Genomic DNA, 20,027 nt, shown 5'->3' with positions numbered 1-20,027 from the left:
CCCATTAAGTCATATATCATTCTTTTCGGCGTTTCACGCTGTTTTATCCGCCGTCGACCGTTTTTCGATCGGTCGATTAGTTTGCGGATTATCCCGACCGAAAGTTGTACTCGATCGGGCCGTTCTGCGGGCCTCTCGGGCTACGGATCATTTTCACGTTCGGGCAGTTCTTAGCTGTCTACCCAGTTTTTATGGGTATAAAGTTTCGGGCCGATACGTGCATTAATTTTAAAGTTACGATAATTTTAAGGTTTCTGTAGAACAAAGAGGTTTAAGGTCATTGACCTCTAGCACGTGGTCGGGTCACTATCCTAGTCGACCCTAATTCGGCGGCTTTTTTCGATTATTTCTCGGGCTGTAATAGCCGCATCGCTTTGTACTTTATATCGTTTAAACTGTTAAATTTAGTTCTTTTGGTAATATAAGTCTTATAGCTAAAAATTTTATATTTGTTATTAATTTTAATTTTCGGGCTTTTCTTGCTATATTTTCATCGGATTACCGCTAGTATAAGTATATTTAGTATTTATTAGTATAACCTAGTTTATAGATTTACAAATATGTGTAATGGAAGACATGGAAGGTGATATAGACTCCTCAGCTACAGAGTGTGAGGATAACCCACGGTCCAACACGCCGACCAGGTTCACTTCAGCAGAAGAAACCTACAATACTTTGGAAGCTCAGCTATTAGCTGAATCGAACCAACACCTTCAGAGGATTATGGACCTCCTACCACAACCTAGTAAATCAAACCCCACCGTACCGGAAAAGGCTGAGATCAAGGAGAGGGTGACTTCAATGTTCGCCACGATAAATAAATTATACGGAAGTCTGGTTGAACTCAGAGCCACCCAAAGCAACACGCCAAGCATAATGTGTCAGTGTAAGCCAGTTCAAACCGTGCAAACACCAACTTACTCGGAAATACTCAAAACAAACATACACCAGAGCACTACGACGAAAACTATAAACAGATCTTTAAGTAGAAAGATCCAGAACGAGGGAAGTAGCAGCAGCTACGCCCTTATGGTCTATCCAAAGGAAACAGACAGCGGAACCACTAACATGGGGAAAATACACAAGGAAATTATAAAAGGAGTGCAACCTGATAAACTAAAAATAAAGGTTACAGCTATTAAGCGGGTGAAAGGTGATGGCCTCTGCTTCCGCACAAGCAGTAGGAGGGATGCCATCATATTGGAACAAGCTGTGCAAGGGCTACCGGCGGTACAGCCACAAGTCAAAACAAGAGTCTCAGAGGGCAGGCGGCCGAGGGTTATCTTACTGAACGTCCCGAACTCGGTTGAAGATGACAACATAGTCAACACGATATACCAGCAGAATGACACATTAAATGGATTAAGCAAAGAAGACTTTGAGGCTTCAACCAGGGTAAGCACCACCCTCACAAGAGGTAACACTAAAGAAAATTGTAGGCACGTAGTGCTTTCCACCTCACCGCATATAAGGAATCTTCTCATAAAGGAGAAATACGTTTCCCTCTTATGGGCTAACATTCTCATTGATGACTATGTTCATATTACCCGCTGCTATCAATGCTGCGGGTACAATCATCTCGCCCGGGAATGTTCATCTAAACAGTACTGCAGCCACTGCTCAAAATCGCACAAATACAACGAGTGTACTAGAAGAGAGCAGCCCTCATGTTGTGTAACTTGCAAGATGGCTAATAAGGACTTGCCCCCTGAAAAACGGCAGCCCACAAACCATAATGCCTTCGACCCGAAATGCCCGCATACAATCAAGTTAAGAGAACAGATTATAAAACAAACAAACTATGGGTACGAATAATCAACAAACGAATCTCAAGCTGTTACAGATCAATCTGCAACGTTCAAAGGCTGCCTCTACCGAAGCGATGCACATGGTTAACACCCATGGCACAGACATTCTCGTTGTGCAAGAACCTTATTGTTACAACAGGGAAATTGCCCTATTCGGTAAACTCAACATTTTCAAGTACTCGGACCCTAATGATAACCCCCTGACCGGCATTATTATGGTTAACAGAAGTATCAACGCCCATCAGCTAACCCAACACACAAGCAAGTACCACACCACAATAATTACCAAAATGGACACGACTGCCATTGCAATCATCTCATTTTACTGCCCACCCTCCGAAGATATTACACACCCCCTGGAAATGCTTCAAGACACTATAGAGCAACTTAGTGGGATACCGGTTATGGTCGCTGGCGACTTCAATGCCAAGTCTCAGGTCTGGCATAGCCCAGTGGAGGACCCGAGGGGGTACAAGGTTATGGAGATGGTTAATAGTTTGGACCTTCGGTCCATGAATACCAGCACCCTCGCTACCTACTCGTCTTCAACTGGGGAAAGCTGGGTCGACATCTGCCTGGCAAACCGTCATCTCATCCCCTACGGGGTAATGTGCACCACTCTCAACGTGCAATCTGCCAGCGATCATCGGTACATCGAGACCATACTCAGGGCCGTTAGGGTGGACAAACAACTTTGTACCCGACATAAGACCAACTGGAAGCTTTTTCAAGATCAAATCCGTTCAAATTGGATATCTGGCCCGATAATGGACATGGACAAAACCGCACTTGAAGACGCTATTGACAAGCTGCAAAAGCTCATCCTCGCGGCTTACCAAAACAACACTAAGGTCTACACGTCCAAGCAATCCGCCCCATGGTGGAACAGTCAGCTGACCACCAAAAGAAAGGCCTTGCGGAAAGCGAGGAACAGATTCAGGCGTGAGTCTGACCAAGAAAGGCGAGAAGCTCTCCGTCAGAACTACTTAACTTTGTTCCGGGAGTATAAAACATCAATCTGTAAGGCCCGGACAGATTCCTGGAGAGAGTTCTGTACAAATCTGGGGAATGAGAAACCCTGGTCTACCCCGTTCTATATAGCCAGGGGCAAGGTCAAAAACTGTAGGATACCTAACAACTCAGATAGTAACATAAACAATCCTAACACTACTATAGAAGATACCTATCATCGTATCCTTAAGGACCTATTCCCTGAAGATGACCCGTCCACCGATAACAGTGACCACATTAAAATCAGAGAAGAAAGCCTCACTTTACCCAACACCGATAATGACAGCAATTTCACAAATCAGGAGATAGCGGCTGAATTTAAGAGACTCAAACTTCGGAAGGCCCCCGGCCCTGACAATATCACCCCAATTATGGCTAGGAAGGCCTATGAGGCCATCCCATCAACCTTCAGCGTCATTTATAACAGATGCCTGCAAATGGCATACTTCCCCAACACATGGAAAATTGCATCCATTAAGCTTATTCCTAAAAACAATAGCCAAACTGATTCCACTGGGTATCGGCCAATCTCTCTCCTCCCGGTCCTGGGAAAAATCCTAGATGGCCTCATGGTTAAGAGACTAACGTATCACTGTGAGCACAATAAATGCTTAAGTGACAATCAGCACGGCTTCAGGAAAGGTAAGAGCACGATAACGGCATTGGACACATTAGTCAACTATATCAAGGATGCCAAACACAGAGGCGAGCACACCATGGTGGTCTCGATAGACTTCAAGGGTGCCTTCGACCATGCATGGTGGCCGGCGATCCTCTGCAGCGTCAAGGAAACTGCGTGCCCGAAAAACATCTTTGCCTTGGTTAAAGATTATCTAAACAACAGGAAAATAACTGTCATTAATAACAGCCAGTCACATTTTTACAACAACATCAACAGGGGCTGTCCACAGGGGTCCAAATCTGGCCCTTTCCTGTGGAATATTATGTATGACAGTCTCCTCAAGCTAAGCTCTACCTTCCCTGGTGACAACATCTGCAGCCTACAGGGCTATGCAGATGACACGGTTGTGGCACTCTCCCATAAAAATCAAGAAGTTCTACAAGCCAGAGCCAACGACATCTTACGTGTTATCTCTCAGTGGTGTCACCGGATGAAGCTAAAGGTTAACTACGACAAAAGTAACTGCATTATTTTTCCTAGGTCCACCCCACTACAGAAAGGACCCATCATCAAGATGGACGGAAAACGGATCAAGAACTGCGACAGTATCAAGTATCTGGGGGTGATACTTGATAATAGGCTAACGTGGAAGCACCAGACTCACTATGTATATGAGAAGGCAGTTACCGTGTTACACTCCCTGTCCTCCATTGCGAGAAATCACTGGGGCTACGGTAGCAGGGCCTGCCGTCTCTTGTATGTCTCAGTGATTGAGCCAATCTTGACTTATGGCTCAGAGGTCTGGGGGACCTCGGTTGCCAAAGTACACGTTAAAAGGAAACTCCTTTCCGCCCAAAGACTTGCTCTGATCTCTATGACTAAGGCTTATAGGACCGCCCCCACGGATGCTCTATTAGCTATCGCCAATTTGATCCCAATTGATCTTATTATAAGGGAAAAATATTGGGTCCACCAACAACTAAAGCATGCTAAGAGGATATTTACTACCAACGACCTAAACAAGCTTATGGGTAATCTTGTGGATAACACGGACTTAAGTAATATCACGGATTACCTCAATAACCACGAACTGGACTACAACTATCAGCAAACGACTTACCACCCCAACATCTCCCTGGACGATCACTTCTTCCTGGAAGGCCCCACGACCCATGCTGGGCTCAGCATCTACACAGACGGCTCACGGTCTGTGGAGGGGGTGGGTTGTGCCTTTATTGTCACCAACAACGGCAAGAACATTTACCAGGCAAGCCACAAACTGGCCAAACACTGCACGTCTAATCAGGCAGAGTCCCTGGCCATATACAGGGCTCTGCAGTGGATCCAGAGGAACACGACCATTTACAAGATTAAGGACGTTACAATATACAGCGACAGCCGGGTGGCTCTGCTGCAGCTAAAAAACTTCAATGTTAAGCACAGCATTATCCATAACAGCGTGAGTCTTCTTCTCTCGCTCTATAGGGACATCAATATCAATTTTGCTTGGATTCGTGGCCACAGTGGGGTCTACGGCAACGAGAGGGCCGACCTACTGGCTTGTACTGCTCACACTCATAAAGGTAATTATTCTTTCGAGTGTATCCCGTTCATCTGGCTGAAAAACGCCATCAGGAACTACTCTTGGTCCACATGGCAAAATAGGTGGGACACTAGTCCCACCGGTAGGCTTACTCACAGCTTCATTCCGAGCGTCCGGAATAGGAGCAGCTACAAGCACTTCGTAACCACCTACCAAATCACTCAGTTAATCACCGGCCATGGCAACTTCCGCGGCTATCTGCGGAGGTTCCTGAACAAAACTGATGGCAGGTGCTCTTGTGTCCTTGGTGAGGAAGAAGACCCAAACCATATCATCTGGAACTGCCCGAACTTTAGGACGCCCAGAAATATCTTAATCAGGACAGTGCAAGACAACAACGAGTTATGGCCATGCCAGAACCACAGCCTAATCGACAACGCAAAGTATTACAAGACTCTTAAGAAGTTCGCCACCGAGATAAAAATATTGGACTAACCGCCCCAAAGTGGACTCTCTACTCTCACCCTAAAGGCAACCGGCTCCTTCAGGTAATTGGCTCCTGCTCAAGGAGTCTATAATTCTTCTCGCGTGTCGACACTGTATATATTAATCACCAAGTGTGTTTCGCGGTTATTTTATTATATGCATATTCATTATTTTGTTAATTATTTCCTAATTTCAATCATTTTAATTTTTATTTTAATCAATTGTCGCGCCATATGGTGAAGCAATTTGTTTGTCTCGCGATTACTTCAGCTTATGTTACCTCCTTCAACGGTATCAATGGCTTACACCATATGAGAATTCGACAAGTCTGTCGCGCGCTATGTTTATCATTTATTATCTTATCTAATTGTCGCGCCAATTAACGATGTAACTTATTGTCCCGTGCTTTCGTCGCATTTACATCTTTTGCCAGTATTCTTACCCTATTTAATTGTCGCGCCATTCATCTTGTAAAGCTCCCATTCCCTGGGGCATGTTTCTGTTATTCTCGACACTTCTACATCATTTCAATATTGTATACTAGGCAACAATTTGCCTGTCTGTTCTTGTCTGTGTCACAATTTCCATACTGTAAAGTATACCATTGTCGCGCCACATTTCTATGTATCGCTTGCTATGTCATCTTCACTGCTATCTGTACTTGTATTTTGCTATTTTATTAATAAATGCCGATGCAAGGCGCCCATGAGCTCCTAACCTTCAAACTTTCCTATCAACCTTTCATTCACCTTCACCTATACCCTTCGCATAACTATCTCTCCTTCTTTCCTTTTCTGGTTTCGGGGCTATACCTCTGAGTGCGGCCCGTCACCAATTCCCACGATGTCTATAGCAAGGGAACCAGACTCTCGAAGAAACACAGGCTGCCGACACTTTTAAAGGCTTACGATAAAACCCAAGAAATATCAACAAAGATACATATTAGTGAATTTTTGCAAAGCCAAGATTCTCACCCTAGCTGTCATATTCTATAAAATTTGTGACATCTGGAAATCATTCTTCAAAATGGTTGATAAAGATATCCCTATTAGAAGTTATGAAGAAGCTGTCGTCGAAGCAAGGAAATTTGGTGCTACTGATACGATAACATTCTATCCTTCACTACTATTAACTGTACCAAGAGGAGGACCTTTCATCCAAAAAATGCAAGGCAAATCATATCGAGAAAAGTCAGCCATATTAGGACAGTACTTTAATGAGGCTTCTAGTAATGCAGCACCTATGGCAGGTATGTTGTGGCTTCATAGCAAAACCTTCTTTGATGCAGCACTAAAAGCAATGAGTAATGAAATCATCAAGCCCATAAATGAAATATATGAAGAATTCACACATGGTGAAATGGGCACGGAAACTGCACTAAGAGTATACCAAAATGCTGTAAACAAATTTCGGGATTCTCTAAAGAATGAACTTAATCATGCAGAATTCTTTGCAATAGAAGGACACACCAAAACCACTCTTAGAGTAGGTCAAGCTGTTCTTGCAACTTTAATGAGAATGCTGGCTATCATGATTGAACAGCGAGCTGAGCGTTTAGCTGTGGATGGCAATGTCAGGAGACCCAGTCCAGCATACATGGAAGCTTTTGTTACCTGGTTAGCAGACCCAACTCAGGAATACCAAGGCCGTGTCCCATTTGATAAAAGACAAGCAACTTTTAGAAAGGAAGCTATAAGGTATAAAAAAGAGGATGAAGCCAATTTCAAAGGGAAAGGATTCCTCCTTTTAGCTACTACCATAGCAAATCAGACACAAAAGAAAGATCCAGAGTACATTAATAAAATAGTTGCAACAGATGATCCTATCCTTGAAACAGCCATCAAGGAAGCAAAACTTCTAATAGCAGGAGTAGGCAACCAAGGTGCAAGCATTTTCCAGCAACAGATTGCATCAGCTGATATTATATTTAACTCCTATTACTGGTTACGAAAGTTAGGTGTAAACAGCAGAAATGGATTCAAAGTTGTCAACAGGTTCCTTTATCAGTTAGGACTAGCACCCATTGGCACAGAAAAAAGAGAAGAACTCGTTCGAAGAAACAGAAGTGAACTTATAAGAAGATTCACTGAGTTCACTACAACTCTAACCAACATATACACACCACCATTCATTTGTACCTACTCAAGATTAGATGATATGATACCAGTACTGGGTAGTATTTGTGTGACCAACTATGCAAATACAGTGATCAAACAGTCCGCTAGCTGGAGAAACAGCATCAACATGAAAATTGATGTAGAAGAAACACTCAGAATTGTGACCGACCTTTTCCTAGTCGAAGAAATAGCCAATCTAGGGGAAGGCAATAACATATATAGAAGCCTCCATTTGTTTCATCAACTATTACTGACTAAAAAGTCACCATATGAATATGCAGCTGGAATTGTTGGTAATGCTCTGCAAGTTGAAATCTTTGGCAAAGGGCAACTGAGTAAACCAAAAGCACTCCCAGCACCAGGCAGCACCAAGTCCGAAGGATCTACATCTGCTCAAGAGGAAGGAGAAACCTCAGCAGGTGTTCAAATTGAAGAAGTAGAATAGTTCCAAACTGTAAAATTTGGCAGCTATATACTCATTTTAATATAGTACAAATTGTTCTTTTAATACTTTCTTTGAATTTTAACTTAATTTTATTTTATTTTATTTATTTAATTTGTTTATTTACATTGTTAATTTTAAATGTCTATTTTAATTACTTTTATTTCTATTAAATTATACTCATTTTAAGCCTCTGGCAAAAGCACAAGCAGAGGTCAAAATTCATAGTTTACTATTCTTCAGCAGTACAAAACCTGAAGACAAACCCATTTCAGAATCTGCACCAGACCAACATCTAGCACAAACAAGCTCTTACTCAAACTCACAAATAGAGAACAAGCCGAATTAATAAAAACCACCACCATCAAACCAATTTCAGGAAATAAAAAAAACAAGCAGGCAGACACCAACAGGCACACATAAACAATAGCAAAATCAGGTAGACAACAAGTAAAGTAGGACAGAACAAAACAAAACTAAGTAAAACAAAATAACAGACCAAATTTAGAACAAATGGAACAGATAAATAAAATAAATAAGATAAAACAATAAACACAAGAACACAAACAATAGGAATGATGGGAGGGTAAATATATTGAAGTATAATATATAAATAATGAAATCATAAGATTCTTAAATAGAAAACAGAAGTGGAAATAATTAATAATACAACAAGACAAAATAAAACAAATAAATAGACTACATAAAATAAAATGAAACAAATAAACTAAAATAAATAACAATATAATAATAAAATAAATAAATAAATACAATAAATAAATAAATATAAAATTAAATAATACAATTTTAGATTAAGACAATAGATACAATAAAGAAATAAACAAACAAATAAGAAAATAAAATAAAGTATTAAATGGAAAATAAAAGGTGGGAAATAAAATTAAGGAAATATAAATATATAAATATATAAAATAATAATAAAATAATAACAATAAAACAAAAAAACAATAAAATAAAATATTAAATATATAAAACAAAATGTAAATATAGATAAATAAAATAATAAAATAAATAAAAAATTGCTATATTTTTCCTTAATAATAATTGTTATAGTACGAAAAGGAAAGTAATTTTAAAATTACAATTTATATTTTATATACATTCTTTCTGGAAGATTTGTCGATAAGCATAGTAATAAATGTAATAAATATGTATAAATCCCATTTCAATAAAAGATATTTTGTATATTAATATGGATTTACGAAGGAAAAACATTAAAATTTAAACTATATATTTATTTACTGACGGAAAAAGGAAAAATGGCCGTTCTTGAAATAATCAAAACTTATTTATTTTTTAATATATTTATTACTTTTCCGGCTGTTATATATAACAGAAGAGAAAGTATGGCGTTAGGTCAAAAGAATGATCATCAAGATTTTTATATTTTTAGACTTAGTACACCTTGAAACGTCGAGAAATGCAAAAAAGTTCGGGGGGTAATTTCTGTGTGTGGGGGGAGCGCGATTTTGTTCACCCTGTTTATAGCTTAATAACTCTTGTACTTTTTATCGAAAATTTCTGAAATTTTATAGGAAGGTTCGTTTACTAGTTCGATTAATGCTGTTAAATTTTGGTGGTTAAAGGTCAAGGGGGTGAAGAGATAATGGGAGTCGTATCTTCAGTAGGGTCGGACTTAATGGCAATTTTACTCGTTATTAGCATTTACAATTGTTTTTATATAATANAAATAATAGATGATTTAAAATGAATGATTAATATAAAAATGATAAATTAAAATGTAAAATAAATAAAAATACAAAATTATAAAAAAAGAAAAAACAAATAAACAAAAATACAAACAAACAAGCAAACAAAAACAGAAAACAAAAACAAAACAAAACAACAATACAACAACAACAACAAAACAATAAAATAAAACAATAGACAAATTATAAACAAAACAGACAAAGAACCAAAAATGGGTAAATAAAACAAAACAAAAATAAATAAATATATAAATAAGAAATAAATAAATAAATTAGGAAAATAAATAAATAAGTGAAAATTAAATAAAATTTAAATAAATAAATAAACAAATAAATAATTAAATAAATAGAAAGATAAAAGACAGAAATACAGCAATATAGTGCACAAAATAAGTAGTCTATTCAAATATAAATAGGTTAATAATAAAATACACAACTAAAGTAAATGAGTAAGAGACAGGGTCAAAGAATACAAACAAAACCCAACAAAGCAGAGAAACAGGAAATCAAATCAGACACTTAGCATCCTTTATTTAGCAAAATGGAAATAATTAATAAAGTGGAAACAGTAAATAAGGTGAAATGTAAGATCCATTTCTTAGAAACTTATGAGAAGACAATTTTAAGTTAAATTTAATGTTAAGTTTTAATCTGAAATTCAGGTTTTAATTTGGTTTTAAATTCAATTTCAATGAGAAAATAATTCAATCCTTTAATTTTAAATTAACTTAAAATTAATTGCCCTTGAAATTTGTCACAAACTTTTACCTCAAAATCTCCAAATTGATTTCGATCCTTAGTTTACAAATTAACTCAAATTCACTCCAACTTATCCCATTCTTCCAAACAGATCCAAACAACAGAATCATCAAGACTCAGCCCTCAACGCAACCACCAAAACTTAAATATCTATAACAGTTAGCAGCAGGATAGGTAAACCAATAAGCAATATTCCACAGTGCAGACCAACACTGGATCACTCCATTAAATCAACACCAACCAAAGTCCATCAATCACTTCTTATTGTAATTGAGTGATAAAAAGGCATTTAATTACTGTCAGGCAGCCAGCTTTTCCGTAGAGGCAGCGTAGAGAACGGTTGGAAAAAATTTCAGCTCCTGAAAAATCGTTTTTTCATCTTTGCAGAAAAAGTGATTAATTAAGTTTTATGTATACCATCAGAAAGAGCATCAAAAGAGGGTGAGTTTGATACCTTACTTAAATAGCTAGGACCGACAGGGAAGGAGTTAGAAGGGTCCGAATTTCGGGATTTTAGAATTCAATAGCGGGGGGGTAAAGTTAGCTAGGGGGGTAAAAATTGGGTGGGACGTACAGATTAGCGTACTAGTTAAGGGGTGTAAAAATTTGGTAAGGGTAGGATTAATAGATTTCAAATTATAAGGATTTTAGTTTCATCCAATCAACTTAAACCACTGTAACGGGTTATAACGGCCGTCCATTACTTTTAGCATTAGTAACGGCTTTTTCTAACGGCATCTTAGCTAATAGATTACGTCATATTAACTTTAATACGACAGATGGTCAATGTCTAGACGCCAGATGGTCAATCCAGACGATGACTCAGACATAAGCCAGACAGCATTGTTGTACTTAGACGCCAGATGTTTTTAAGTTGAACACCTGGCTAGCTAATTACGTCATCGATTACCGTAACCGATCTTATAAAATATATTACCGTTATTATAATTAGACTACTTTGTATTCCTGTAATAAATTATCATAGTTATTTTATAGTGTTAAATTATAGTGTTTAAATAAATTTATCTATCTTTTCGTACTGCTCTGCAAAGAGCTGTCTTTGTGGGACAGTACTGCGTGGCACAGAGCCGCTATTACACAAAAAACTACCCTTCTAGATATAGTGGTTGTTACTAGGCTAGTAATAGGGGGAATTAGGTAATTGATTGAGGTTTTAGAGGGTGGTTTTAATAGAGATTTTAAGGTCAAATGGAGACAGTGGGAATGGAAAACACAATACTGGACGAATTGACTCAGGAGACGGAGGAAGAGAGCATGATGGGAGATAATAATGGAATAAATGAGATTTCAACAGAAGAAGAAATTCTAAGTGAGGCAAAAACTCAACTTAGGAAAATACTGAACTTACTACCAAATCCATATCGCACAAATATAAAAACAGAGGAACGTAAAGAAATAAAAGAAAGAGCGATGCAATTATACGCAGCAGTAAATCAAATGTTTGGGATAGTGCAGGAAATGCGGAAAGAGAAAGATAAACAGGAAAAAAGAATATATCAACCTTCTGAAGAAATAAATGAAACTAGGGGAAAGGAACGAAGCACAAATGGAATGGAGAACCAACAAACATACGCAGACATAGTGAAGACAAATTTACAAGTGATGCAAAGTCAAACTACAAGAGTGATAAATAAGAAAAATGCAGAAGGGGATAACAGCGCGGTATTAATCTATCCAAACAATACAGAAAGCTCTGAAATTAATATGAAAGATATAGAAGAAAAAATAAAAAATCAAATAGAACCACATCAAATTAAGGTTAAAGTAAAACAAGTCAGGAAAGTAAGAGGGAATGGTATTTGTATACGGGTGGGAAGTGAGGAAGAAGGAAATAGGCTTAAACAGGCCATAGAAGAAATAGATGAAATAAGACAACTGATAAATTGCAAAACATCCACAGGAAAAAAACCTAGAATCATCCTATTCAATGTACCAAATAGTATAGAAGAGGATAATCTAGTGAAAATAATGGGACAACAAAATAATATTTGGAGAGATATGGATGTAAATGATATAATGAAAAACTGCAGAATAAGTACAATAATAAGAACAGACAGCTGCAGAGAAAACTGCAGACATGTAGTGATCAGTGTGACACCAAAAATTAGAAAAATACTAATAAATCAACAAAAAATAGCGTTATCATGGACCACAACCAAGGTAGACGATTTCATACCTGTAACGAGATGTTACAGATGTTGTGGTTTTAACCACTATGCAAAAGACTGCAAAAAAGAACAAACATGCAGTCAATGCACAAAACGACACACTTATAAAGAATGCCAGAAAACACATGATATACCTACATGTATAAATTGCATCCAAGCAAACAAAAATTTACCTCCTGGAAAGAAAAAGTCAACTAACCACAATGCATATAGTAAACAGTGCCCATTGTATTTAAAAATAAAGGAACAAATTATAGAAAGAACAAATTATGAGCATTGAAAACAGAAAACAAGAGTTAATAAATAACAAGGAAAGAATGAATCAAGATAAAAACAAACAAAAACAAAAACGGGATGCAAATAAAACCTTTACCATACTTCAGTTAAATGCCCAGAGGGGAAAAGCCCCTAGTTCATTATTAATGCGAAAGGCAGAAGAGGTCAACGCAGACTTAGTACTGGTTCAGGAACCATACACTATCAATAATAAGATAGTCAGATTGGGACAATGGCAGGTTATCAATAAGAGTAATGGTAAAACACCAAAAAGTTGTACAGCGGTCATTAACAATACCATGGATATAGCAATGATACCGGACTTATCTTCTGAATATATAACTACAGTAGTGATACAACATGAGACGCCGATTTTTATAATAAACGCATACATGACTCCTAATATGGACGATAACAAAGCTGCAAGAGAACTAGAATATATTCTGAGAAAAATTGGGAGGAAACACATAATATTAGCAGGAGATATTAACGCTAAATCAGAAGTATGGTATAACAGTAAACAGGATAAAAGGGGAAAGCTAATAGAAGAATTAATGGAGGAATTTCAGCTCATCTCAGTAAATATGACACAACACCCAACATTCTACACTCAAACGGCTAAGGGATGGACTGATGTGTGCTTGGTAACAGAGGAACTAGCCCAAAATATTGAATTTTGTGAAACGCTATTAAGTATAACTGGAAGTGACCACAGGTACATACTCACACAAATAAATCATATGAATATCACTAAGCATAACACAGACAGGATGGTAACATATACGGACTGGAGAATATACAAAGAAAAATTTAATAAATACTGGATGCAACATGACTTCCCCCGTATAACAACAGAGGAAGACATAGATAAATATATCGAACATATTACAAGAGATATGAAAAGAGCAATGGAAGACTCAAGCAGGAAAACAATAAGTAAACAAAAAAGAACACACTGGTGGAATATAAACCTAGACAGACAGAAGAAAAACTTAAACAAAATAAGGAAAAAATACAACAGAACTAAACAGGAAGACAAAAAACAAAAAATTAGAGATAAATACAAAACACTATTAAAAACTTATAAAAAAAGTATTAACTCTGCCCGGACAAAAGCGTGGAGACAATTTTGCACAGAAGCAAACGGAAAAGGGCCGTGGGATATTCCCTATCAACTGGTATTCAGGGGAAGAAAAAAATCACATATACCTGATATTTTTGATAGCCAAGATAACAGTAACTATAGTATTGAACAAAATATCAATAACTTATTAAAAATTCACTTCCCAAGGGATATTGATAATAATATAAGTAATGAAAACAACAACATAACACTAATAATGAAGGATGACACAGAACAACAGGAAGATGAAGTACAAAGAAATACAGTTGGAAGTACACAAGAAGACATAAAAATTTTCACATTTAAGGAAATAAATATAGCAATCACAACAATGAGAAACAAAAAAGCACCCGGCCCAGATAAAATAACCACTGAAATGTTAAAAAACGCTTTTGAAGAAATTCCAATAGTTTTCGTTTATCTCTACAATGAATGTTTTAAAAAAGGCTATTTCCCTAGAGCATGGAAAATAGCAAACGTTAAGTTTATACCGAAAACTGAAAACCCACAAAATATCAAGGATTATAGACCCATCAGCTTATTAGACACAATGGGAAAGGTATTAGATGGCCTTCTCATAAAAAGGATTAACTGGAATTTACAAAACAACAATAACAGACATCCAAATCAATTTGGGTTTAGAGAGAATACTTCAACACTACACTCAATACTTAGTCTCAAAAAGTTCGTATACCAGGCATGGGAATTAAACAAACATGCACTATTGATAAAAATAGATTACAAAAAAGCATTTGATCATATACGCTGGCCGGAAATATTAAAAAGGATGAATGAAGTTAAAATCCCAAGACCGGTAAGAAAATTACTTCAAAGCTACCTCACAAATAGATACATCGAATATCATACCAATAATATACACTTAAGGAAACCAATAAACAGAGGATGCCCGCAAGGGTCAAGAAGTGGGCCCGGATTATGGAACATTGTTTTTGATAAACTCCTTTATACTATAACAGAAAATACAGACCGCAAAATACAGGCATTCGCCGATGATTTATTGGTATTAATAGCGGATAAAAACTGTGATAAGCTAACAGAAAAGGCTAACGAAACACTCAAAGACATATACAAATGGAGCGAAGAACAAGGTTTACCTATTAACTACTCGAAGTGTGAGGCACTAGTGTGCACTAGAAAAAATAAACACGGTCAGCTAAAAAGAACGTTAACACTTAGAATAAATAACAACAAAGTGAAACAAGTTAAAGAGCTAAAATACTTAGGGGTCATAATAGATCCAAATCTTAATTGGCATCAGCATGTAAACGAGGTTTGCGGCAAAACGACTCAAAGAGCAAACTTACTGAACTGGATTGCTGGTAAGTTTTGGGGTATGAATACAAAAAATAAAAAACTAATATACAAAATGGCCATCGAACCTGCAGTACTATATGCAGTACCAATTTGGCAGGAGGCGCTAAATAATCATCACATTAAGAGAAAACTACTTACGATCCAAAGGAAAGTAGCGATAGCAGTAACCAAAGCTTATCGTACGGCGCCAACAGATGCCATGATGGTAATGGGAGGATTAATTCCTATCCACATTAAGGCCAAAATAATTACATGGAATTGGATAGCTACCAACACTGAGATGTGGAGAAAAACACAAGAACAAATCGAAAAAGAGATAAGAAGAAACATAATTCCCAGAGACTATCGGAATATACCGGACACAATCAAGAAGGCAGAAATTGACAAAACGGAAAGGAAAATACAATTCCATATACACCCGGCAAGAAGAGGAAATTATGAAATAAGTTTAGAATATAATCATAACACCGATAAAAACTACCAATGGCTTGTATATACAGATGGATCAAAACATAACCAAGGAGTAGGAGCAGGCATCTGTATCTTAAATCAAACAAACAAGAAAATATATTATCAAGCAAGTTTAAAGCTTGAGGACTATTGTAGTATAACCCAAGCTGAGCTATGGGCAATATATAAAGCCGTGAAACATATAAAAGATAACATCAACAGATATAAAGGACGAATAAAATTTTTAACAGATAGCAGAACAGCTTTGCAAACACTAAATAGAATGGAAAGAACAACAACTTTAGGAAGGGAAATTATTATTGAAGCTCACAACCTCAGCAAACTAATCAAAATTGAATTCAGTTGGATACCTGCACACACAAATATAAAAGGGAACGAACTTGCCGATACCCTTGCAAAAAGGGCAGGGGCAGCAAATACCAAGATTACTTATAACAGGATGCCTAAAGCTGCACTAAATAAAATATTAAAGAACTGGGCAAATAACATATGGCAGGAGGAATGGGACGCTTCGAAAACAGGAAGACTGTGCCATGAGTTTATGCCATCAATTAATACCAGACTGAAACTAAAACATTACACTCCAAATTCAAACACTACACAATGTATCACAAATCACGGAAATTTTCAAGCGTATCTTCATCGCATTAAAAAGAAGAACAGTGATAAGTGTACTTGTGATGGTACAAGTGTGGGAGACGCAAAACATTTTATATTTGAGTGCACACACTATGATCGACAGAGATACCCTTTGTATATGGAATGTATCCAGCAGGGAATACATTGGCCGCCGAAACCCAGAGACCTATTTGAAGATAAGAACTTATGGAAAAGTTTTGAACAATTCGTAGTAAACACAAAGGCTCTACTACCGGACGCCATATATGAACAACAGAGCAAGCTAACGACTACTCCACAGCAGAATCAACACAGCGACACAGAAGAAGAAAACGATAATAGTGAGACAGAAAGCGAACTGGAGGAAGAGACAGAAGAAGAAACAGAAGAAGAATTACTAGATTAATTATATGAAACGGTTTTTCAAGAGACTGATTATTGTTAAACATAATATAATAGTGGTCATGTTAATGAATATATGATACTATGGATGAATATAGGAATACTGTGTTAGTTGATATATAATGTCAATGAGAACGAGCTGTATATAATGATTATAGGTTTAAAATGTATGCTCATATATTGTTACCGATAAATTTTGTAAAATACGGCTAACTAGTTATTCTGTAGATTATAGTTCTGACTTCTTGTAATATTAACATATATATGTAAGTACTACTATGAATTTTGGGTATTCTTATAATACGTCAATGAAGAACAGTATTATATTCTGTTAATATTTTTTTTTTTGTTCAATTATGCATATTGTAGTCTTAATGTATATAGCTAATATACTGTATTCTGGAGTATTCTTATATTTAATTAATGGAAAACAGTATTATATTCTGTCAACATGTTATGATGTAGATTAATCCATTGAAATATTGTAACAATATATATATGGGTTACTAGGAATACTTAGGTATTCTTATATTTGGTCACTGAAGAACAATATTATAATCTGTTACAATGTTTTGTACAATATTGCATTGATATACTGTAATCTTAATGTTTCTATGTTCTGGTATGTATACTCGAGTATTCTTATTTTTGGTTACTGAAGAACAGTATTATATTCTTTTAGCACTTTTGTTAAATAATACATTGCAAGAGGTAATGTATTATTCCATCCTTCTGTAAATTTTAATGTATATATGTTATATTCTGTATAAAATTGAATTATTTGGAATAAATAGGACCCGATGCAGGCGCTTAGGGGTCCCATGGGAGGCCCCCTGGTTGCTGTTTTTTCCTACTATCCTATCCCCCTTTTTTTCCTCTTCATCCTTTTTCTTACTTTTCTTATATCTCATTTCAACTTCCTTACAGGGCTAAGTCTACGGCTACAATGTAGACAGCTCTACTATTCTCTTTTGATTTTAAATGTCTATAGCAACCGCTTACTAAACAAAAACAGAGGGTTAATAAATTAAGAAAAAAATATTTAAAAAATAATAATGACACCCTGAATGAACAAATCAGGAAAGAATTCAAACAAGCCTTAAAGGATTATAAAAAATTAATTAATAAAACTAGGAGAGACTCATGGAGGCAATTTTGCTCGGAAACAAACAGCAAAGGGCCCTGGGAAATTCCCTATTATATAGTTATTAAAAAAGAAAAGAGAGCAACAATCCCTGATATCATGACAACAAACACCAATGGTATGAATGACAATTTTGATATCAAAGAAAATATTAAAAATATATTAAAGTTTCATTTTCCTGAGGACCTACATGATGGTGACACGGAGGAGCAAAAGCAGCTAAGGGAAGACATTGCAGTTGATATAAATACAACAGATGATAAACTCTTTACGACTAGAGAAATCCAACAAGCTATTAAATCAATGGCGAATAAAAAATCGCCTGGTATTGATGGAATCACTGCTGAAATGTTAAAGGAAAGCTTCAAAGAAATACCTACTGCTTATCTACATTTATTAAACACCTGCCTTACGTCTGAATACTTTCCTACAAAATGGAAAGTAGCGAACATAAAACTCATACCCAAAACTGAAAATCCGAGTGCGCCAAACAATTATCAACCAATCAGCTTGCTTCCCACATTGGGAAAACTTCTGGATGGATTAATTATTAATAGAATAAACTGGCATTTATATAAAACCAACCAGCAAAATGAAAAACAATATGGATTCAAACCAGGGCGCTCCACAATTGATGCCATGTTAAAAATAAAAGAAATAATATACAAAGCTTGGGAAAAGAACTACCATACCATCTTGGTAAGCATTGATTTTTGTAAGGCTTTTGACCACTTGTGGTGGCCAAGTGTATTGGATCAACTAAAAAAGGTGAAATGTCCAAAAAATTTCTATAACTTGATAAAGAGCTACCTCCATGGAAGGGAAATAATGTATATGAGTAATAACATAAAAATTGAAAGAGAAAGTAATAGAGGGTGCCCCCAGGGCTCACGAAGTGGCCCTGGGTTGTGGAACCTGGTATTTGATGACTTACTAAACTCAATACAAGACACTGAAAATGTTCATTTACAGGCATTTGCCGATGACTTGCTCCTTTTGATTTCACACCAAAACATAGATAAGCTTACCAACATCACAAATAAATATCTTAAAGATATAAATAACTGGAGTAAAAGAAATAAGCTGCCAATAAACAATGATAAATGTATAGCAATGCTTTGTACAAGGAAAAACAAGAGGAACAGAATCCAGCGGCCACCATGTATCTATATTAATAATCACAAAATAAAAATAGAGCAGCAAATAAAATACCTAGGGATTATTTTTGACGATAGACTTAATTGGCATTGTCATATAAGAGAAATGAGTAAAAACATGGAGAGGAAGGCAAATCAGTTGAAATGGATAACAGCAAAGAACTGGGGATTGAATTATAGGAATTGTAGATTCCTATATAAAATGGCATTTGAGCCGGCTATCTTGTACGCAGCCCCTGTGTGGAGCGAAGCTTTGAACAACATCCATATGAAAAACAAAATTTTATCATTACAGAGAAAATTTACAATAAAAATAGTAAAGGCTTATAGCACATCACCTTCTAATGCCCTCCAAGTTATGGCAAATTCATGCCCTCTCCATATACAAGCTAAAATAAGCACATGGCACTGGTATTTGACTTCCAACAATGATAATAAAGTGATTCTTGACAGTATTAAAAGGAAAATTTTCACAAACATAGAACAACAGAATAAAGAGATAAATAGAAAACTTAATAAACAAAAATTACAAACACATCCAGCTGAAGGAAATAACTATACCATTCTTTGGGATCCACAAGAATCGATTGAAATTAAAACAAATTATGCCATTTATACAGATGGATCCAAGGGAAGGGAAGGAACAGGATCAGGTTTCACCATCAGGAAGACAAATAATAGAACTGTTTACCAAAACTATCAACATCTGGCCCCTTATTGCACAAACTCTGATGCTGAACTCTGGGCTATGTATACGGCTATACGATATATTACTAACAATATTGACAACTTTA

The 20,027-nt window shown here is 36.4% G+C and overlaps 2 protein-coding genes across 2 annotated transcripts; both read left to right on the top strand.

The window, feature by feature from the left end:
- Window positions 1-567: 567 nt before the first annotated feature.
- On the top strand, window positions 568-1,815 carry LOC111614746. Its single transcript, XM_023356110.1, has one exon. The coding sequence runs from the start codon at window positions 568-570 to the stop codon at window positions 1,813-1,815; it is 1,248 nt and encodes a 415-aa protein (XP_023211878.1).
- A 4,013-nt stretch (window positions 1,816-5,828) lies between these two features.
- LOC111614745 lies at window positions 5,829-8,032 on the top strand. The gene has a single exon (XM_023356109.1). The coding sequence runs from the start codon at window positions 6,497-6,499 to the stop codon at window positions 8,030-8,032; it is 1,536 nt and encodes a 511-aa protein (XP_023211877.1). The 5' UTR covers window positions 5,829-6,496.
- Window positions 8,033-20,027: the final 11,995 nt, after the last annotated feature.

Source organism: Centruroides sculpturatus, unplaced genomic scaffold (assembly GCF_000671375.1).
Source record: "Centruroides sculpturatus isolate CEXI.00-Female unplaced genomic scaffold, Cexi_2.0 scaffold2277, whole genome shotgun sequence".
In the NCBI taxonomy this organism is placed as follows: domain Eukaryota; kingdom Metazoa; phylum Arthropoda; class Arachnida; order Scorpiones; family Buthidae; genus Centruroides; species Centruroides sculpturatus.
Note: the sequence above shows the minus strand (reverse complement) of the source record. Positions and strands in the feature narration are given on the sequence as shown.

Excerpts from the sequence above, each read along its gene's own strand:
- LOC111614746 (XM_023356110.1), top strand. The coding sequence starts at position 568 with ATGGAAGACATGGAAGGTGATATAGACTCCTCAGCTACAGAGTGTGAG.
- LOC111614745 (XM_023356109.1), top strand. The coding sequence starts at position 6,497 with ATGGTTGATAAAGATATCCCTATTAGAAGTTATGAAGAAGCTGTCGTC.